Below are 23,510 nucleotides of genomic sequence, written 5' to 3'. Positions count from 1 at the left end.
AGGTACAGCAGCTGCGCCTTGCTGGAGCAGCTGGGAAGAGATACTCCACGACCAAGTGGAATATAAGAATCCAGTGTTCTGGGGAGGAAGGAACAAGATGGCGGAGGGATAAAATGGCAAGACCACTTTCTCCCCCACAAATTCATCAAAAGAACATTTGAACGCGGAGTAAAGTCCACAAAACAACTTCTGAATACTGGCAGAGGACATCAGGCTCCCAGAAAAGCAGCCCATTGTCTTCTAAAGGAGAGAGAAGAAATCCAGCTCCACCCACCAGAACACCGAAACATGCTTCCCTAACCAGGGAACCCGGACAAGTCACCCGTCCAACCCCACACCCAGCGAAGAAACTACGTAATAAAGAGAACTCCACAAACTGCAAGAAGAGGGAAAGGCCACCCCAAGCAAAGCAATATAAGCAAGATGAAGAGGCAGAGAAATACCCAGCAAGTAAAGGAACAAGATAATTGCCCACCAACACAAACAAAAGAAGAAGATATAGGGAATTTACCTGATAAAGAATTTCAAATTTTGATGGTGAAAATGATTCAAAATCTTGAAAGCAAAATGGAGTTACAGATAAATAACCTGGAGAAAAGGATTGAGAAGATGGAAGAAAGATTTAATAAGGACTTAGAAGAAATAAAAAAGAGTCAATATACAATGAATAATGCAATAGATGAGATCAGAAACACTCTGGAGGGAACAAACAGTAGAATAACAGAGGCAGAAGACAGGATAAGCGAACTAGAAGATAGAATTGTAGAAATAAATGAAACAGAGAGGAAAAAAGAAAAACAAATTAAAAGAAATGAGGACAATATTAGAGTCCTCTGGGACAATGTTAAATGCTCCAACATTCGAATCATAGGAGTCCCAGAAGAAGAAGACAAAAAGAAAGACCATGAGAGAATACTTGAGGAGATAATAGTTGAAAACTTCCCTAAAATGGGGAAAGAAATAATCACCCAAGTCCAAGAAACCCAGAGAGTCCCCAACAGGATAAACCCAAGGCGAAATACTCCAAGACACATATTAATCAAATTAACAAAGATCAAACACAAAGAACAAATATTAAAAGCAGCAAGGGAAAAGCAGCAAATAACACATAAGGGGATTCCCATAAGGATAACAGCTGATCTTTCAACAGAAACTCTTCAGGCCAGAAGGGAGTGGCAAGACATACTTAAAGTGATGAAAGAAAATACCCTACAGGCCAGATTACTATACCCAGCAAGGATCTCATTCAAATATGAAGGAGAAATCAAAAGCTTTACAGACAAGCAAAAGCTGAGGGAATTCAGCATCACCAAACCAGCTCTCCAACAAATGCTAAAGGATCTTCTACAGACAGGATACACAGAAAGAGTGTATAAACTTGAACCCAAAGCAATAAAGAAAATGGCTACGGGATCGTACTTATCAATAATTACCTTAAACGTAAATGGGTTGAAATTTTCAAAAAGGCTAGGAAACAATTCTCATAGCCATCAATAGTTCAGTGTTGAGTTCATGAATGGTTTTTAAAGTTTGGGACAAACTGTAGTATTTGCTATTTGAAGTACTATTTGTAATTGGCATATTACGATGTAACATTGGTCTTCATTTCCATCTTAAAACGCCTAAAAATGCCTAACAGGTTTTTAGATTTGTGAATTTTAGTTGAAATGTATTTTACGATGTTACTAAACCTGCAGAAATATTGAAATATTTCAGAGAACTTATTCACTGTACATTTAATTTATTTTATTTATAAAAGTTATGAACTGTAGAAAGTTTTACTTGTTGGGTCAAATGCTTGTTGCATTTGAAGTGCTAGTTACAAGAAAATCAAATACCTTCAATGTATAAATGCTATTAAGTTTTTAAAGGACTCTGGAGTATAAGTAAGTTTGTTTAAAGAAATTTAGTCTGTTCAACTTGAAAAAAATAAATAAATAAAATTGGAAAAAAAAAAAACTCAACATTCAAAAAATGAAGATCATGGCATCCAGTCCTATCACATCATGGCTAATAGATGGGGAAACAATGGAAGCAGTGACAGACTTTGTGTTTTTGGGCTCCAAAATCACTGTGGATGGTGACTGCTGCCATGAAATTAAAAGGCCCTTGCTCCTTGGAAGAAAAGCAATGACAAACCCAGACAGTATATTAAAAAGCAGAGACATTACTCTGCTGACAAAGGTCCATATAGTCAAAGCTATGGTTTTTCCAGTAGTCATGTATAGATGTGAGACCCAGACAGTAAAATAGATTGAGCACCAAAGAATTGATGCCTTTGAACTGTGGTGCTGGAGAAGACTCTTGAGAGTCCCTTGGAAAGCAAAGAGATCAAACCAGTCAATCCTTAAGGAAACCAACGCTGAATATTCATTGGAAGGGCTGATGCTGAAGCTCCAATACTTTGGTCACCTGATGCAAAGAACTGACTCATTGGAAAAGACCCTGATGCTGGGAAAGATTGAAGGCAGGAGAAGAAGTGGGCGACAGAGGATAAGATGGTTGGATGGCATCACCGACTCAATGGACATGAGTTTGAGCAAGCTCTGGGAGATAGTGTAGGACAGGGAAGCCCGGTGTGCTGCAATCCATAGGATCACAAAGATTCAGAATTTGTTGAAACCTGAGATGTGTATCAGTCAGGATCCCAAAGAAAAATAGATGGGGAATTTCAATTAAGACTATTTGAGGAGAGTACGTTTGCAAAGGGACTAATTGTGAAGGTATGATCTGGGTATAGGTACACTGCAAGGAATAGAGCAAGAACCTAAGGCCAGCAGCAGATATGTCATATAAAACAAGTCTTTTTAAAAGTGCAAAGATCTTTAGTGGAGGAGCTTTCACAGAGAGAAAGCTAAGAGATTACATACCCACACTTTTCCCTTCTTCCCTCTGATCTTCTGCCTACTTGAAGCCAGAGGCTGTGGTAGCCATGCTGATATAGTTCATATAGGTTATCCTTATAAGAAAGTGAACAGGTTGAACATGAGTATATAATATATCTGGAAGAAGAAATGATAGACACTGGGCACAAGGCCTAACATTTTACATGACACCAAATCACCACTTTTTCTGCATCATGATTCTATAGTAGTGGCAGTGGTGAGCAGATATTGTGAATTTAAGAGGAAATGGTTGAATTAATTATCTCCTTGTCATATTCATAGCCTGACTTGGTGCCACAGTTCCAAAGGTTCTCCTAAGTGTCTGCTTTCATCATGAAATATATTTTCTCAGTTCTCTTAATCTCAGAATAAACTGGCACCTGTGGCGACACATGTATTGGGTTGGCAAAAAAGTTCGTTTGGGTTTTTCCATATCATCTTACAGAAAAACCCAAATGAACTTTTTGGCCAACCCAATAAATACTAAGTTACTAAGAGAAACATGAAGGATTTGGTTTTTATTTTACTTTAACTCAGTGAATAATGTGAACAGGTAGGGCACATGTCGAGTGGGTATGTCTCAAGCTAATTTTGTTTCATTTATTTATTTTTATTGGAGGCTAACTATTTTACAATATTGGTTGGTTTTGCCACACATTGACAGGAATCTGCCCTGGGTGTACATGTGTTCCCCTTCTTGAACCCCCCTCCCACCTCCCTCCTCCCCTTATCCTCCCTCTGGGTCATCCCCTTGCACCAGCCCCGAGCATCCTGTATCATGCGTTGAACCTGGACTGGTGATTCGTTTCACATGTGATATAATATACATGTTTCAATGCCATTCTCCCAAATCATCCCACCCTCACCCTCTCCCACAGAGTCCAAAAGACTGTTCTATACCCCTGTGTCTCTTTTGCTGTCTCATATACAGGGTTATCATTACCATCTTTCTAAATGCCATATATATGCATTAGTATACTGTATTGGTGTTTTTCTTTCTGGCTTACTTCACTCTGTATAATAGGCTCCAGTTTCATCCACCTCATCAGAATTGATTCAAATGTATTTCTTTTTAATGGCTGAGTAATACTCCATTGTGTATATGTACCACAGCTTTCTTATCCATTCCTCTGCAGATGGACATGTAGGTTGCTTCCATGTGCTGGCTATTATAAACAGTGCTGCAATGAACATTGGAGTACATGTGTCTCTTTCAATTCTGGTTTCCTTGGTGTGTATGCCCAGGAGTGCGATTGCTGGATCATATGGCAGTTCTGTTTCCAGTTTTTTAAGGAATTTCCCCACTGTTCTCCATAGTGGCTGTACTAGTTTGCATTCCCACCAACAGTGTAAGAGGGTTCCCTTTTCTCCACACCCTCTCCAGCATTTATTGCATGTGGACTTTTGGATAGCAGCCGTTCTGACTGGTGTGAAATGGTACCTCATGGTGGTTTTGATTTGCATTTCTCTGATTATGAGTGATGTTGAGCATCTATTCCTGTGTTTGTTAGCCATCTGTGTGTCTTCTTTGGAGAAATGTCTGTTTAGTTCTTTGGCCCATTTTTTGAGTGGGTTGTTTATTTTTCTAGAATTGAGCTGCAGGAGCTGCTTGTATATTTTGGAGATTAATTCTTTGTCAGTTGTTTCATTGCTATTTTTTTCTCCCATTCTGAAGGCTGTCTTTTCACCTTGCTTATAATTTCCTTTGCTGTGCAGAAGCTTTTGATTTTAATTAGGTCCCATTTGTTTATTTTTGCTTTTATTTCCAATATTCTTGGAGGTGGGTCATCGAGGATCCTGCTGTGATTTATGTTGGAGAGTGTTTTGCCTATGTTTTCCTCTAGGAGTTTTATAGTTTTGGTCTTACATTTAGATGTTTAATCCATTTTGAGTTTATTTTGGTGTATGGTGTTAGGAAGTGTTCTAGTTTCATTCTTTTACAAGTGGTTGACCAGCAGCACTTGTTAAAGGGACTGTCTTTTCTCCATTTTATATTCTTGCCTCCTTTGTCAAACCTTCAAGCTAATTTTGATTGAAGTGAAAGTATGTAAAGTCCAGTCTCTTCTGTGTGTGTATAATCTCTATTATGGAATTAATACATTAATACTCTTACCATTCAATCTCCAAATCTTAAAATTTAAGAACCAGATGTGGGACCTGAGAAGCCGTAAGTCCTAAGCTCTTATCCTGACCAAGAATCCTTATTGCATTATGCTTTATGATTGACCTACCAGTTTGAACCCCTCCAGTAGTAAACTGTGTTACTACCATGGGCATATAGCTCTAGGGATGGGAAAGTGATTCCTATATTGAACAGAAGTCCACCTTTCTCTAATGCCTACCTGTTTTAGGCTCCTGTGACACTTCTTTCCTATTTCACTCTTGCTTCCTCTCAGAGCTGCTCCATGGTTTCTTGTCTACAGGATAACTCTCATCACTTTCAACTTGTCTCCTCACATGATACAGTTTTCCAGACATTGTTTAAAACTTTTTACTCTGCTTTGCTCTCTAGATTTTTTTGAAACTTATTTCAATATTTTAGTTTTCATATTCTACCATGTTAACTTTAAAGCTTATACTTACATAACCCGTACTATGTGACAAGCACTAGTCTAAGTGCTTTACATATGTTAATTCGTATAATCCTTATAACAGATCTGCTAACTAGGTGCTGCTATTATTCCTGTTTCAGAGATAAAATATGGAGACACCAATAGGTCAAGTAACTTGCCAAAGCTCACACAGTTTAAAAGTGGCAGAGCCAGAACTGAAACCCAGTCTGGCTTGAGTACATGCTATTAATTGCTACAATGTATTGCTTTTCATGTGTTTGGTCACCTTTAAGTAAAAATTAGGAACGTGTCCATATATTTTGTGTACATGAACATTTACTTATGTATAGTAATCCCTATACCTCTGAATATTTACTATCTCAGCTACATGACTGCCTGGCCAGTGCTACAATGGGGCAAGTATAATTTTCTTATAGGACCTAGAGAAATAGAATTATCACTTTCCATTTTGAAGTAGAAATACAGAATTTGTAACACAGGGCAGAACTGGATATTTGAAGCCAGAGTCAAGAATACTTGGTCAGTGATGCTCTGACTTCCTATTGTATCATGTCAGAAGACAACAGTGTCTCAGTGTTACTGATGGTAAAATGCGATCTCTCGGTTAAGATGATGACTGTCAGGACTTTCCACTGCAAGGATACTAGCCACCGGGATTTATTGAGAGATTTGAGCTCATGACCAGCTCATTGCTTTGGTCATGGCCATGGATGTGGAATAGAGAATAAATAATAATAGTGGAGAAGAGAATATTCCTAGTACTGTAGGTTCCCTTCGTTTGTATCATAATTCTTTTCTCCACATAGGCAGTGTTATAAATGGTTCTCAGGCTGGCCTATGAAAGTCTGCTTAATGAGAAATGTTGCTGAAATACTGCTCGTGCATTGGCAATTACAATCATTCAGACAAATTACGAGAAATAAGGACTTGTGTAGCCTTGCCTGAAAGACTAACTGCCTTTTATGGCATTGTTTCAAAGGAAGAATGGACCTTTATTTCTTTTCAAATTTAGAATAAAACCCATTTTATGTTTAGGTATGTCTGCTTACATTCACATATGAAACCATATGTCTAAGGTATAGTACCTTGTTATTTAATCATTCAGAACATACAGTAGTCAGATCTTTTTTTTATTTTTTTTAAGTAATCTATTTTTTATTGGAGGCAAATTTTTTTACAATATTATATTTGTTGGTTTTGCCATATATTGACATGAATTTGCCCCGGGTTTACATAAGTTCCCCCTCCTGAACCCCCCTCCCATAGTCAGATCTTCTTGTGTGTTTCTGTGAAGCCATGACTTTTAGTTACTAAGAAGGTAGAAAGGACTTGGTTTTTATTTTACTTTAATTCAGCAAAGAGTGTGAACAGGCAGAGCACATAGTGAATGTGTGTCCCTTAAAATAATACTTCTTTAGTTTCAGAACAAATCTTTAGGTGCCATTTAAGAAAAGGACAGTTGTCTGAGATGGATTGTGCATATTCTAGCCAAAAATACGTTTTTTCTTTTTTCTTAAGTGGCTTCTGTAAAAACATTAGAACGTGTATTACTGAGTTCCGAGTGTATAGCTGGCATCCCTAGTGCTGAATTTTTAGCTTGACCCTTTCACTTATCAGAATGACTGGACCTGGAAAATAAAAACATGAGGGGTATGGGAGAATGGTAAATAATATGATATGGCTATGGTTTCTGGTCAGAAAAAGTACTAGAATTTGCAGCTGTAAAAGTATATGGGGATTGGAATGCAGATTCACAGAAAACCACATGATCTGAACAGGAATTTTTAAAACATACTTTTTTAAAAAATTGAGATATAATTGACACATATTAATAGCATTGTATAAGGTTAAGGTGTAAAATGTTATAGTTTGATACATTTATATATATTGCAATATGATAAAGTACAGTTAGCTAAGGTCTTTATCATGTCACATAGTTTCTTAGTAACTTTGAAATTTATAATATAGTATTATTGACTATAGTCACTGTGTTGTATCTCACACACCCAGAACTTATCTACTTCTTGTAAGTTTGTAGCCTTAAACAGCATCTCCCCAATTCCTTACCACCCCCAATCTCTGGTAACCACCATTCTAGTGTCTATTTGCACAAGTTCAGTTTTTTTTAGTTCCACATAGAAATGATATAACACAGTGCAAAAAGTGGCTTAAAACTCAACATTCAGATGGCATCTGGTTCCATCACTTCATGGCAAATAGATGGGGAAACAGTTTAAACAGTGACAGACTTTATTTTGGGGGGCTCGAAAATAACTGCAGATGATGATTTCAACCATGAAATTAAAAGACGCTTGCTCCTTGGAAGGAAAGTTATGACCAACCTAGACAGCATATTAAAAAGCAGAGATGTTACTTTGCCAACAAAAGTCTGTCTAGTCAAAGCTACGGTTTTTCCAGTAGTCACGTGTGGATGTGAGAGTTGGACTATAAAGAAAGCTGAACACTGAAGAATTAATGCTTTGTGGTGTTGTAGAAGAGTCTTGAGAGTCCCTTGGACAGCAAGGAGATCCAACTAGTCCATCCTAAATGAAATCAGTCCTGAATATTCATTGGAAGGACTGATGCTGAAGCTGAAACTCCAATACTTTGGCCACCTATTGTGAAGAACTGACTCATTGGAAAAGACCCTGATGCTGGGAAAGGTTGAAGGCAGGAGGAGAAGGGGATGACAGAAGATGAGATGGTTGGATGGCATCACTGACTCAAGGGACATGAGTTTGAGCAAGTTCTGGGAGATGGTGAAAGACTGGGAAGTGTGGCATGTTACAGTCCACAGGGTCGCAAAGAGTTGGACACAGCTGAGCGACTGAACTGAACTGAACTGGGAGAGTCATTTTCACCAACAGTGCATGAGAGTTCCAGTTTCTTCACATACTTGCCAACATTTGTTATCTCTTGTCTTTTTGATAAACAGTCATTCTAGAAGGCGAGTTGATATTTCATTGTGATTTTGATTTGCTTTTATCTAATGATTAGTGATGATGAACATCAACAGTACTTGTTGGCCATTTGTTTGTGTCTTCTTTGGAAAAATGGCTACTCAGTTTCACCATTTTTTAACTGGATTATTTTTCCTTTTGCTATTGAGTTGTATGACTTCCTTATATATTATAAAATCTAATATATATATATATTATATTTCTTTATATATTATGAATATATGTTGTTAATATTACTTTCTGCATAGTAAGTTTGAATCTTCTTTATTTTTAAAATCTGTTCTCCCCCAGGAGATATACAGTATTAGAAAAAGATGCCAACCTTTTAATGAAGTAAATTTCTCCTGTCTTTCCATTGGTTTATAAACTGCATCAGCAACTCCACATCTGTGACTCTTCTGCTTCCCCCGGACATAAGCACATTAAGGTGCTTCCTCGATGTGGTTGAACTGACACTATTTACTTACCCTGAACTTAATGGCTCAGTGAGCTTAACTTTTCCCATAGCATAAAAGTGCGTGTCTTTCAAACATGTCTGGAGAAGGCACTGGCAACCCACTCCAGTATTCTTGCCTGGAAAATCCCATGGACGGAGGAGCCTGGTAGGCTGCAGTCCATGGAGTCGCAAAGAGGTGGACACAGCTGAGCGACTTCACTTTCCCTTTTCACTTTCATGCATTGGAGAAGGAAATGGCAACCCACTCCAGTGTTCTTGCCTGGAGAATCCCAGGGACGGAGGAGCCTGGTAGCCTGCCATCTATGGAATTGACACAGAGTCAGACTCGACTGAAGCGACTTAGCAGGAGCAGCATTATATTTTCAGGAGTTTGGGGAAAAAGGAATGATCATCCTCAATGTATGCTGAGCTTTACCATTTCCAAAGTAATTTTATGTTTATTATCTTCTTTACTTATTTCTTCCAAAAGTATTATAAGTTGGGGACCTATCCCTATTTTACATGGAAGGAAATATTTCACATGATCAGTTAGTGGAGGTCAGAACTGAAATTCTGTTCATCTGACCCTAGTTCTTTGGATTTACCATTTTTCCATTTTTAGGACTCGATAAATGACTAAACTTGCCTAAACTATAGATAGTGTATTAGTAACATCATTATCATTTTTAATGATGCATTATTAATATATTTTGTCCAGCCAGTAATGATAGATATAAGGCAAAGCAAGCAAGGTTATTGCATCAGTCTCATCAACTTAATAAGCATATGGCTTTAAACAGTCCCTTTCTTTTGTTGGTGTCTCAGGCCATGCATTCAATATTACAGTACATTCAATATTACAGTAATCCAAGCCTATGCCCCAACCAGTAATGCTGAAGAAGCCGAAATTGACTGGTTCTATGAAGACCTACAAGACCTTTTAGAACTAACACCCAAAAAAGATGTCCTTTTCATTATAGGGGACTGGAATGCAAAAGTAGGAAGTCAAGAAACACCTGGAGTAACAGGCAAATTTGGCCTTGGAGCATGGAATGAAGCAGGGCAAAGGCTAATAGAGTTTTGCCAAGAGAACGCACTGGTCATAGCAAACACCCTCTTTCAACAACACAAGAGAAGACTCTACACATGGACATCACCAGATGGTCAACACCGAAATCAGATTGCTTATATTCTTTGCAGCCAAAGATGGAGAAGCTCTATACGGTTAGCAAAAACAAAACCAGAAGCTGACTGTGGCTCAGATCATGAACTCCTTATAGCCAAATTCAGACTTAAATTGAAGAAAGTAGGGAAAACCACTAGACCATTCAGATATGACCTAAATCAAATCCCTTATGATTATATAGTAAGTGAGAAATAGATTTAAGGGACTAGATCTGGTAGATAGAGTACCTGAAGAACTATGGATGGAGGTTCGTGACATTGTACAGGAGACAGGGTTCAAGACCATCCCCATGGAAAAGAAATGCAAAAAAGTGAAATGGCTGTCTGAGGAGGACTTACAAATAGCTGTGAAAAGAAGAGACCTGAAAAGCAAAGGAGAAAAGAAAAGATATAAGCATCTGAATGCAGAGTTCCAAAGAATAGCAAGGAGAGATAAGAAAGCCTTCCTCAGCAATCAATGCAAAGAAATAGAGGAAAGCAACAGAATAGGAAAGACAAGAGATCTCTTCAAGAAAATTAGAGGTACCAAGGGAATAGTTCATGCAAAGATGGGCTCGATAAAGGACAGAAATGGTATGGACCTCACAGAAGCAGAAGATACTAAGAAGAGGAGGCAAGAATACACAGAAGAACTGTACAAAAAAGATCTTCATGACCAAGATAATCACGATGGCGGGATCACTCACCTAGAGCCAGACATCCTGGAATATGAAGTCAAGTGGGCCTTAGAAAGCATCACTACGAACAAAGCTAGTGGAGGTGATGGAATTCCAGTTGAGCTATTTCAAATCCTGAAAGACGATGCTGTGAAAGTGCTGCACTCAGTACGCCAACAAATTTGGAAAACTCAGCAGTGGCCACAGGACTGGAAAAGGTCAGTCTTCATTCCAATCCCAAAGAAAGGCAATGCCAAAGAATGCTCAAACTACCGCACAGTTGCACTCATCTCACACGCTAGTAAAGTCATGCTCAAAATTCTCCAAGCCAGGCTTCAGCAGTACATGAACCATGAACTTCCAGATGTTCAAGCTGGTTTTAGAAAAGGCAGAGGCACCAGAGATCAAATTTCCAACATCCTCTGGATCATGGAGAAAGCAAGAGAGTTCCAGAACATCTATTTCTGCTTCATTGACTATGCCAAAGACTTTGACTGTGTGGATCACAATAAACTGTGGAAATTCTGAAAGAGATGGGAATATCAGACCACCTGACCTGCCTCTTGAGAAACCTATATGCAGGTCAGGAAGCAGCAGTTAGAACTGGACATGGAACAACAGACTGGTTCCAAATAGGAAAAGGAGTACGTCAAGGCTGTATAATGTCACCCTGATTATTTAACTTATATGCAGAGTACATCATGAGGAACGCTGGGTTGGAAGAAGCACAAGCTGGAATCAAGATTGCTGGGAGAAATATCAATAACCTCAGATATGCAGATGACACTACCCTTATGGCAGAAAGTGAAGAGGAACTCAAAAGCCTCTTGATGAAAGTGAAAGAGGAGAGTGATCTTGAAGCTCAACATTCAGAAAACTAAGATCATGGCATCTGGTCCCATCACTTCATGGGAAAAAGATGGGGTAACAGTGGAAACAGTGTCAGACTTTATTTTTTTGGGCTCCAAAATCACGTGGATGCTGACTGCAGCCATGAAATTAAAAGACACTTACTCCTTGGAAGGAAAGTAATGACCTACCTAGGTAGCATATTAAAAAGCAGAGATATTACTTGGCTAACAAAGGTCCGTCTAGTCAAGGCTATGGTTTTTCCAGTGGTCATGTATGGATGTGAGAGTTGGACTGTGAAGAAAGCTGATCACCGAAGAATTGATGCTTTTGAACTGTGGTGTTGGAGAAGTCTCTTGAGAGTCCCTTGGACTGCAAGGAGATCCAACCAGTCCAGTCTAAAGGAGATCTGTCCTGGATGTTCATTGGAAGGTCTGATGCTAAAGCTGAAACTCCAATACTTTGGCCACCTCATGCAAAGAGTTGACTCACTGGAAAAGAGTCTGATGCTGGGAGGGATTGGGGGCAGGAGGAGAAGGGGATGACAGAGAGTGAAATGGCTGGATGGCATCACTGACTCGATGGACATGAGTTTGAGTGACCTCCGGGAGTTGGTGATGGACAGGGAGGCCTGGCATGCTGTGATTCATGAGGTCACAAAGAGTTGGACATGACTGAGCGATTGAACTGAACTGAACTGAACTGGCCATCCGTCTGTAAAGTAAAGGGAAATACTTACATGATCTCTAAAGTCCTCCATAATCCTGACATACCATAATGCTTTGTTGTTCCTCTAAACTATTTTGAATGGGCACAAACTGTAGAATCTTCAGCTTGTTACAGTTCAGTTATTTAAAAAGAGAGAGTTCTAACTTGGGTTCTAAATTAAACCGGATTCCAGCTGCCCATGCAATAATTTAGAGTACACTGGGAGAAAATATTATTAGCAATCAAGTCAAGTAATCAAAATCATAGAGCAGTCTATTGAAAATTGTTTTGGAATGACATTAAGCATTGATTTTTGACTTAAAAGTTTAAAAGTTATTAGTGACTAATGCTACTAACATATCAAAGCAGAGTCAGCAGGGGGTAGAAATGCATTGTCAGTGAATTATTATTTCAGTAAAAGAGGTAGCACAGTATATGGGCCTTATATTCAAGAATTCTGGACCAAAATTAAAAATTATGTTCAGGGGCTTTACAATTCCCATATATAGATCCACCAGGATTAGGTAATCTCTGAAGCCCTTTATAGCTTGTCTATGACTCTCTGATGATTCTGCTTTTATCCCCTTCCAGTAATCCAAAAAATGGCTTTTCGTTCAATTCATAGACTTGTTTCCCAGAAATCAAATTAGGCTAACCAGGGTCAAGATTCCCTGCAGTGAGAGTTAAGGGAAAATGAGAAAGAGGTTTTCACAAAATCAATTAAGCTCCCACAGCCTCTCTCCCCACAGCCCATGCAAGATGGATTCAGAATATTGGAGATTAAGGCAAATGTGAGCTGAGACCTGACAGGGTGTTTGTATTTATCTCCTCAACGTATTGATGTCAGTTTGTTAGCTTTGCACTATTGTTTCCTTCTTTTTCCCCTTCCAAATAAGGTGTCTGTATCATTTCTGGTACTCTTTTCACTAAAACAGCCAATCATCTCTAGTCTCACTGGTTTCTAGTGCCTCTTGGTCAAAGCTTTCCTTATGGCTTTGAAAGATGAGGGTGCCTATATTTTGTCATTATTTACATTTGAATAATATATTTGAGTCCATGGGGTCACAAAGATTTGGACACGACCGAGTGACTTCACTTCAGTGTATTTGAGTGCATAAACTACTATCTTAAAGTAAGACAAAACAAATTTTGAATAATTTTAAATATTAAATTTGGAAATTTTAATATATTATTTAATATTAATACAACATATCTGTGAAGTTATTTTAATTTTCAAAATGAGAAAGCTGTTACAAGAGGTGTTATGTGACTTGCTTATGGTCACTCAAGTAATAAATTCAAATTCATGTCTCCAGTCTATTTAAACCTAATTCCCCTTTTCATTCCATGTGTATCTATTTGTATCATTTGATTCTCTTAGCAAACCTGTAAGCAAGGGAGAGATTACTTGCCTTATTTTACCTTTTTTTCTGCTCTGTTTTTTTCTATAGGCACATAGTTGATGCTCGTTAAAGATGCATTGAATGATTACGTAAATTGAATTAGGTTTATGAATTAAGGAAATGGTGTTCAAAATGGCTTTTCACAGTTTACCAGCTAGTGAGTAGCAGTGTAGAGTGAGCACTATTCAGTATAGATGTTCCTACTATTCTGTGGGCTTCTCTAGTGGCTCAGATGGTAAAGAATATACCTGCAATGCGGGAGAACCAGGTTTGATCCCTGGGTTGGGAAGATCCCCTGGAGTAGGAAATGGCAACCCACTCCAGTATTCTTGCCTGGAGAATTCCATGGACAAAGGAGCCTGGAGGGGCTACAGTCCATGGGATCACAGAAAAGTCGGACACGACTGAGCAAGTAACACATGCATACATACTATTCTATAGATTTTTCTCTCTAAGGAAGACATATTGACTGACTCTCAAGATTTCTCTCAACAGTTATGCTATGTCTTTTATTGCTCTGATTAACTAGATGCTAGGAATAGTTATTATATATCTATTAATGGCAACTTTCTGGATACAAAGTAAGAATGGATAAAACCAAGACCTACAGTGATATAGGCTTTAATGGAGTACTCCAAATCAGGAATGCAGCTGGCACTTGGATGTAGGATTCCTGACTTCTAGTTTATTACTTGATTCTACACCATGCTTCTTGACCCTGGGCAATAGCCATTTCCTTCACTATATCTCTCTTTCCACTAAACTACCCAGGTCCTTTCTTTATTTCTAGTCTTGCCAAACCACACCAAGCTTCTGCTCATAAAAACATGAAAGCATTAGTCACAGCTTTAGCCTGATTTGTTTTTCTTTAATTAATTAATTTTATTTTTTTAATTAATTTTAATTGGAGGCTAATTTGTTGTTGTTCAGTATCTCAGTCTTGTCTGACTGCTTGTGACCCCATGGACTGCAGCACTCCAGGTTTCCCTGTCCTTTACCATCTCCCAGAGCTTGCTGAAACTCATATCCATTGAGTTGATGATGCCATCAGCCTGATCAGTTGATTCATAAAAGGCTTCCCAAGTGGTACAGTGGTAAAGAGTCCGCCTGCCAGTGCAGGAGACATGGGTTCGATCCCTGGGTCGGGAAGATCCCCTGGAGAAGGGAATGGCAACCCACTCCAGTATTCTTGCCTGGAGAATTCCATGGACAGAGCAGCCTGGCGGGCTACAGTCCATGGGGTCACAAAGAGTCAGACATAACTGAACACAGCACACCAGCACAAAGAGCCTACTGCTTGGAAAGGCTTGCAAAAGGCATCCACACTGGATAAGCAGGAGAGAGCTGAGGGTCTCCAGAAAATAAGAAATTTTGGATTATACTTCTGTCTCACCCTCAGTAGCAATATGACTGGGAAAATTTGGTATCTTCTCTGAGCTTATTTCCCCATGTATAAAATGAGAGAGTTTAGGGAATCTCTTGAGAGTTCTGGTGGCTTTAACATTTAATGGAATGCTTTTACTTTGTTGCTCTATCTCCACAGGGTGAGATATAGGTAGATTACATGCAATTCAAGGGTCTTTCTGGCTTTGTTGTTCTGTGAACCTATTCTAGATTAGAAAGAGGGATAATTTAAAATTTTCCTTTTTTGTTTTGGGGCCCTCTTGTTCATGAAACAAAATCTGATAAATCAACTTTATGCCAGGTATTATTTCCACAGATCCTGTCTAAGATTTCTACTGGTTTTTCTCTACTGCTGAGTTAGGGATGGACCATATGTTTGCTAAAGCTCATGCCAAAGTACTTGCTAGTTTGGGAGGTACAAGGCCATTTAACTGGCCCAATCTACTGATTGACATTTTCTTGAATTAAAGTGTTTAGACATGTAAATATTTGCTATTAAGAACTATTATTTTGTGTCTCGTTTTCTTCCACTGCCTCAGACTCTCTCCAAAGCATGCTCCAGATATTCCTGATGACAGCACCGACAACATCACTATCTTCACCAGAATCTTGGATCGTCTTCTGGATGGCTATGACAATCGGCTGCGACCTGGGCTTGGAGGTCAGTTATTGTTTTAAGATCTTCTTGGGTATTGTCTTCTAAAAAGAGTCTAAAGGTACCTTTAATAGTGTATTGATCAATGAGGTTAGTGTCAAGTTGAGTTTCTTCCCTCTGAGCACTGGAAATGTGTCCTAATCCTTCATTTCAATGGTTAGTCTCTCTGGTCTGGTTTTGGGAGGTTCTGAATTTCACTTAGGTAAATGTGTATAGGGTGTTAAACCGCAACATTTGACCACACCCATTTCTGGTAATAAAATAGCAATCCCTGCCTGGATGGCAGATGTATCTCAGGAACAGCTGGGAAGCATGTCTTTGTTCTAAAAACCCTGATCACACATCAGCCTGATATTCCAAAGAGGAGAAATCTGATGGCTAAATGAGATCTCATAAGGAAGTAAAGAACAATACTTCATGGGCCATATTGAAAGGGCAAGTATGCAAATGTATATATATTTAAATTTTTTCCTGAATCATTTGAAAATTAGATGCAGATATTATAACCCTTTATTCATAAATGCTTTAGTGTGTATTTTCTTAGAACATAGAAGTTATTTTATAAAATTATAATGAAATTATAAATTCAAAAAATGTAACCTGACATAATACTATTTTCTAATCTGTAGTCCATATTCAACTTTTGCCAATCATCTGCATTTATTGTATGACAGTATTATAAGAAAACTCTTTCCTTCTCTTTAGTTAATTAGGCAACTATTCTTATTTTATTCAATGAATTGTAACCATTAATATTATTATTTGTTATTATCTATTTTGATTAGAATTATTGCTCCTAATTTCCCATATTTGCTTAGTGAGAGCCTCTTCAAGCTGACTTTTGATATATTTTCATTTTTGATCACTTTTTGGCTCTATGGCATAACCATATTCCTTATTCAGCCTTCCAGTCAATCATTTTTTCCAAGAAGAAATGGGATCTTTCTGTTTGGGAAATTATATTTAAAATCCAACTTCTGTGTGCCAAGTATTTTCATTGCTATTGGGTTTCTTTGTTTCTAAGATCTTTCAGTGGACAGAATTGAGAAAATAGAAAATAATATATATGTATATATACACACACATATGTATACACACACATATGTATACACACACCTGTATATATGCATATTTATACATATACACATAGGAGCTTCCCTTGTAGCTCAGTCAGTAAAGAATCTGCCTGCAATGCAGGAGACCCGTGTTCGATTCCTGGGTTGGGAAGATCCCCTGAAGGGGGAAATGACAACCTACTCCAATATTCTTGCCTGGAGAATCCCATGGACAGAGGAACCTGGCAGTCTACAGTCCATGGTGTCGCAAGAGTCAGACACGACTTAGCGACTAAACCACCACATATAGACATAATGTATACATATATGTGTATGTTCATGTGTAATGGGTTTATACTGATACCACTAATTCCAGTCTAAGTATTCCTCATTGACTTACTAATTTGCTTAATTATACAGTATACATAAAATAATGTTGGAATCACTATACCTATACCACTGTAATAAACACACTTATTAAGTAAAGTTAAAGATAAACTTTCATGGTCTTTTTTGGGGTGTTGTTTGTTTTAGATGAAGGCTATATGGCTCTTGCTTTGGTATAAATAATAGATTGGAGCAGGGCAGTATTGGAGGAAGAAAAGGCTAGTCATAAATTGATTTGTTATCCAGAAGGAAGGTGGTGACTGTGGGAATGTAAGAATTTGGTGACTGACTAAATTATGGGATTAGGGAAAAAAGGAGGAGAAAATGATAGCAGACAAAATTCCCTTGTGAAGCTGTCAGGTTTTATAATTTTTTCTGGAAGTTTTTGATTACTAATTCAACTTCAGTACTAGTGATCAGTCTGTTCAGATTGTCAATTTCTTCCTGATTCAGTCTTGTAAGATTGTATGTTCCTAGAAATTTATGCTTTTCTTACGAGTTGTCTAATTACTTGGTAGATGACTGTTTCATAGTATTCTGTTATAATTTTTGTGTCTTTGAGATGTAACGTGCAATTTCTACTGTTTCATTTCTTGCTTTGTTCAATTGAGTCCTTTCTCTATTGTTCTTAATGAGCCTAATTAAAGGCATATCAATTTTATTTTTTCAAAACAACAGCTCTTGGTTTCATTGATCTTTTCTTTTTGGTCTCTCTTTACTTCCATTCTGATCTTTATTATTTCTTTCCTTTGATGACTTTGGGCTTTATTTTTCCTTTTATAATTACTTTCTATGGTAGGTTGCATTGTTTATTTGATTTTTTTCCTTATTTCTTGAGGTAGGCCTGTATTGCTATAAATTTCCCTCTTAGAACTCCTTTTGGTGTGTTCCACAGATTTTGGAGTGATTTGTTTTTATTTTTACTTTTATCAAAGTATTTTCTCATTTCCTCTTTAATTTCTCTATTGACTGAACAGTTTTTTAGTAGCATGTTGTTTAGTGTCTAGTTTTTTCCATATTTTTTTTCCTTTATTTGATTTCTAGTTTCATACTATTGTGGTCAGAAAAAAATGCTTGATATAGTTTCTATCCTCTTACATGTGTTGAGACTTGTTTCGTGTCATGTGATCTATCCTGGTAATGTTCCCATTAATTGAAATAATATTCTGCTATTTTAGATGGAAAATCCTGTATATATCTAAGTCCAGCTGGATTAATATGTCATTTAAGGCAACTGTTTCCTTATTCATTTTCTGTCTGTATGATCAGTCCATTGATGTAAATGGGGTGTTACTATTATTGTATTATTGTCAATTTCTCCCTTTATATTTGGTTTATATATTTAGGTGCTCCTATATTAGGTTTATTTGGTTTATATATTTAGGTGCTCCTATATTAGATGAATATATGTTAGCAAATATTACATTCTCTTTTTTAGTGACATGTTTATCATTATTTTATGCCCTTATTTGTGTTTTGTTATAGACTTTGTTTTAAATCTACTTCGTCTAATATTAGTATTGTTACCCTAGATTTCTTTTTGTCTCCATTTGCATGCAATATAATTTTGTGTCCCCTTACTTTAAGTCTCTATTTGTCTTTACCACTACAGTGTGTCTCTTATAGGCAGCAAATAGGTGGGTCTTGCCTTTATGTCCAGTTGGCCACCCTATGTCTTTGGAGCGTTTAGTCCATTGACATTTAAAGTGCATATATATATATATATGTACTTATTGCTGTTTTGTTACTTATGTTCTGGTTGTTTCTGTAGTCCTTCTCTGTTCTTCTTATTTTAGTCTATTTTCTTGCAGTTTGTTGATTTTCTTTAGTGGTTTGTTTATGTTCCTTTCTTTGTAGCTTTTGAGAATCTATAGGTTTTCAATTTGTGGTTATGGTGGAGCTTATATATGTTGACTTATATCTACATATTTTAAACTGATAATCATTTAAGTTCAAACACATTCTGAAAATCTATATTTTTTACTTCCTCCCACATGTTATGCTTTTGATGTTATATTTTACATCTTCATATTTGTCACTTAACTTTTTTTGTAATTATACTCAATTTTACAATTTTTGGCTTTAATCTTCATACTAGCTTATTTAAATGGTTGATTAATAATCTTTACTGTGTATTTGCCTTTAGTGTTGTGATTTTCTTTCCTGTAAATTCTTACTTCTTATAGCTTTACCTTTCCCACTTAAATAATACCTTTTAACATTTCTTTTAATGTCAGTTTTTCTTTTAATTTAAGTTTAAATATATCATACCACTGCCTTCTAGTTTATAAACTTTCAGCAGAAAAATCAGCCGATAACCTTATGGGGATTCAGTTGTATGTGACTCTCTGTTTTCCTCTTTCTGACTTTAAAATTCTCTTTTTATATTCAACTTTTGCCATTTTGATTATGATATGTCTTTTGTGTGTCTTGGGACCTTCTTGTTTGGGACTCTGTGCATCCTTTACCTGGATATATGTTTCCTCTTCAGGTTAGAGAAATTTTCAGTCATAATTTCACTAAATACATTTTCTACCCCTATATATATCTCTCTCCTTCTTCTGGGAACCCTATAATGTACATGTTAGTATGCTTGATGTTGTCCCAGAGATCCCTTAAGCAATCCTCATAATTTTTTTTTTTCTTTTTGCTGTTCTGGTTAGGTGATTTCCACTATTCAACCTTCAAGGTCAATTATGCTTTCTTCTGCATCACCTAATCTGCTGTTAATTCCTTCTAGTGTATTTTCCCTTTCAGTTATTGTATTATTCAGCTCTGATTGGTTCTTTTTTATATTTTCTGGTCTTTGTTGAAATTCTCACTCAAGTTCAGTTAGCATTCTTATTACTATTGGTCTGAATTGTATCAGATAAATAATTTATCTCTATTTCATTAGGGTTTTTTCAGGGGTTTTATTTTATTCTTTCATTTGAAACATACTCCACTATCTTATTTTGTTTAACTTTCTGTTTGTCTCTATGAAATTAGGTAAAATAGTTATCTTTTATAGTCTTTTAATGGATCTGAGACCTACCTGTTACCACAGACTGGCTACTAGTATAGCACCTTCCTGCTCTACCTCTTCTCTCGAACATTTTTTCCTGGGATCCTATTAGCATGCAGAAGTAGATAGCTACCAACCAGTGTTAAAGAAGGCATGGGGCTAGATAGTTGGAATATATCCAAAGTCAGGACTGCAGAGATTTAATTCATTGTCTGACTTTCGCACCAGTTTATTACATAACATCCAAAAAGTGCCTTGTCTTATAGCACAGCATTTTTCAAACTTACCAGTTGAAAAAAAACTAATTAAAATGATACATAAATAATTTAAAGTTCACTTTTAAATAACCAGAACAATGTTTCCATGTCATGGTGGTCATTTAGTACCTCCGGACAGTCACCACTATCTCTGAAAACATGACAGGATGGAATAACTACAGGAGGTATTTAAGGTAGACCATGGGAAGAACTTGGAGTATCAAGATATTCCTCTTTATGCCCCTCAAATGAGGCTATATAGACATCAGTCAGTTCAGTTCAGTTCAGTCGCTCAGTCGTGTCCGACTCTTTGCGACCCCATGAATCACAGCACGCCAGGCCTCCCTGTCCATCACCAACTCCCGGAGTTCACTCAAACTCATGTCCATCGAGTCGGTGATGCCATCCAGCCATCTCATTCTCTGTCGTCCCCTTCTCCTCCCGCCCCCAATCCCTTCCAGCATCAGAGTCTTTTCCAGTGAGTCAACTCTTCGCATGAGGTGGCCAAAGTATTGGAGTTTCAGCTTTAGCATCAGTCGTTCCAATGAACACTGGAATCCTTTAGCTTTAGCTACAAATAGTCAGCAATGTGGAAGCCTTCACACGGAAATAGTGCTAGCTACAGACTGGGCAATAACGTGGTCCTATGCAATGGCAAGCCACTCCAGTACTATTGCCTAGAAAATCCCATGGATGGAGGAGCCTGGTAGGCTGTAGACCGTGGGGTCGCTAAGGGTCGGACACGACTGAGCGACTTCACTTTCACTTTTCACTTTCACACATTGGAGAAGGAAATGGCAACCTACTCCAGTGTTCTTGCCTGGAGAATCCCAGGGACGGGGGAGCCTGGTGGGCTTCCGTCTATGGGGTCACACAGAGTCGGACACGACTGAAGTGACTTAGCAGCAGCAGCATGCTTTGTCTCCGTTGTTCTTCCTCTTCCCTAGCAAGTTACTTGAAGGCAGAAACCATGTCCTGTTAATTGCTCTCTTCCCCTGGAGGGCCCAGCACAGAGTTTTGCCTATAGAAGAGGTATAGGAAAACCGTGAATGGGATATAATTGACAGGTTCTCCTTGTGATCCCTTATGCCTTGATTTTTGTCTCTGCTTTCTTTTCTGCCGATTCATATCTTTTGGTTGGGCACAAAGTTATTTTACAAATAATTATTTTTTTTTTGTGGCATCAACTTCTCATTGTGCCTCATTTACCAAGAGTTGTAAACCAGCTTCTAATACCTGACCCTTTGTTGTTTTCTGTCTTGAACACTTCATCATTTCACTGTGTGAACTGTGGAAGAATACCTGATTTTCACTAGTTCCTATTCGCTGTGCTCCACTTTCTTCAAGAGCTCTGTATACAATTGTGATCTCTCACTGCTTTTGTCTGATCTCCTGTTTGTGCTAGTGTCTTTCATTTGAATATCATCTTTTGATTTCATGCTTAACTCTTTTGCCTTCTTTCTCTTTTAGTCATTAATCTGTTTGTTCCCTGCCTTGAGTGCTTAGCACTCATAATAGAGGCCTATGTCTTAGTCTAGTAGAAATACCATTGGCACTTTAGGAGCCCAGCAATGGCTTTATTCATATTATGTCCTTAGTCTAGCATGCACTCATAACTCTACCATTTAGGGTCTTGTTCTTTCTTAAAAACTGAAATACCCTTTCCAACATGCAGTCTTCAAGCCTAGGCTACAAGACCTAAATTTACAATTTTATTTTGGCTCATTCTAGACGAGTGACATTAGAAAAGTCACTTGACCTCTCTAAGCCATCATGTCATACCTTTGGCTACCAAATAAAGGTAACCAGCACACATTATAGGAAACTTGCTGCTGCTGCTAAGTCACTTCAGTCGTGTCCGACTCTGTGTGACCCCATAGACGGAAGCCCACCAGGCTCCCCCATCCCTGGGATTCTCCAGGCAAGAACACTGGAGTGGGTTGCCATTTCCTTCTCCAATGTGTGAAAGTGAAAAGTGAAAGTGAAGTCGCTCATTCGTGTCCGACCCTTAGTGACCCCACGGACTGCAGCCTACCAGGCTCCTCCATCCATGGGATTTTCTAGGCAAGAGTACTGGAGTGGCTTGCCATTGCCTTCTCCGATAGGAAACTTGACTCCTTCTAAATCCAATCCAGTAACAAATTCTGCCATCAAAACACCCGAAAATTTGACCAGTTCCCATCACCTCTATAGCTACCAGCTTTGTGTGAACCACCCTTATCTCTCACCTCAATTATTATATTGGCTTCCTCTTGCTTGGATGCCACTGGCTCAATGAGGCCTTTTTGGCAATTGTATTTAAAATTTTACATCCAATTTGCAGCTTTATTTTCCCTATAGCATCTATTGCATTACCATAGTTTACAAGTATTTTATCTGCTTCCCCCACCCCCGAATATGAGTTTTAGGAGTGTGATTGCTAAATTTGTTGATTTGTTGCTAAATTGCCAGTTACTGCTTAGTCCATAGTAAGTCCTCAGTATTTGCTTAATGAATGAATATTTGCCTTCCAGGTTTATTGTGAGAATCAAGTGAAATAAGATATATAAAAGTATTTTATAAAATCTAACACCATAAATATGTTATCATTTTTAAGTTGGAATTGACCACTGCTTATCTAAACCTCATGTCTTTAGTAGGATCTCTGTAGCATTTACTTCTTTGCCTTTGGCAGGGGGGTTAGTTATTTAGGTGCTTGTAACAGACTGGTTCCAAATAGGAAAAGGAGTGCGTCAAGGTTGTATATTGTCACCTTGCTTATTTAACTTATATGCAGAGTACATCATGAGGAACGCTGGGCTGGAAGAAGCACAAGCTGGAATCAAGATTGCTGGGAGAAATATCAATAACCTCAGATATGCAGATGACACTACCCTTATGGCAGAAAGTGAAGAGGAACTCAAAAGCCTCTTGATGAAAGTGAAAGAGGAGAGTGAAAAGGTTGGCTTGAAGCTCAACATTCAGAAAACAAAGATCATGGCATCTGGTCCCATCACTTCATGGGAAATAGATGGAAAAACAGTGGAAACAGTGTCAGACTTTGTTTTTTTGGGCTCCAAAATCACTGCAGATGCTGATTGCAGCCATGAAATT

At 37.9% G+C, this 23,510-nt stretch overlaps 1 protein-coding gene across 1 annotated transcript in view; it reads left to right on the top strand.

Moving 5' to 3' along the window:
• Nucleotides 1-23,510, top strand: part of GABRA3 (gamma-aminobutyric acid type A receptor subunit alpha3) — a 175,859-nt gene that overhangs the window by 4,618 nt on the left and 147,731 nt on the right. Inside the window, exon 2 of the mRNA XM_055438471.2 lies at nt 15,599-15,720. Within this exon, the coding sequence (XP_055294446.1) occupies nt 15,599-15,720 (122 nt within the window). The remainder of the gene's footprint in view (nt 1-15,598; nt 15,721-23,510) is intronic.

Source organism: Moschus berezovskii, chromosome X (assembly GCF_049115385.1).
Source record: "Moschus berezovskii isolate FMDL1 chromosome X, NW_MosBer_1.0, whole genome shotgun sequence".
Taxonomy (NCBI): domain Eukaryota; kingdom Metazoa; phylum Chordata; class Mammalia; order Artiodactyla; family Moschidae; genus Moschus; species Moschus berezovskii.
The sequence above is the reverse complement of the archived record's forward strand: the minus strand, read 5'-3'. Positions and strand labels throughout refer to the sequence as shown.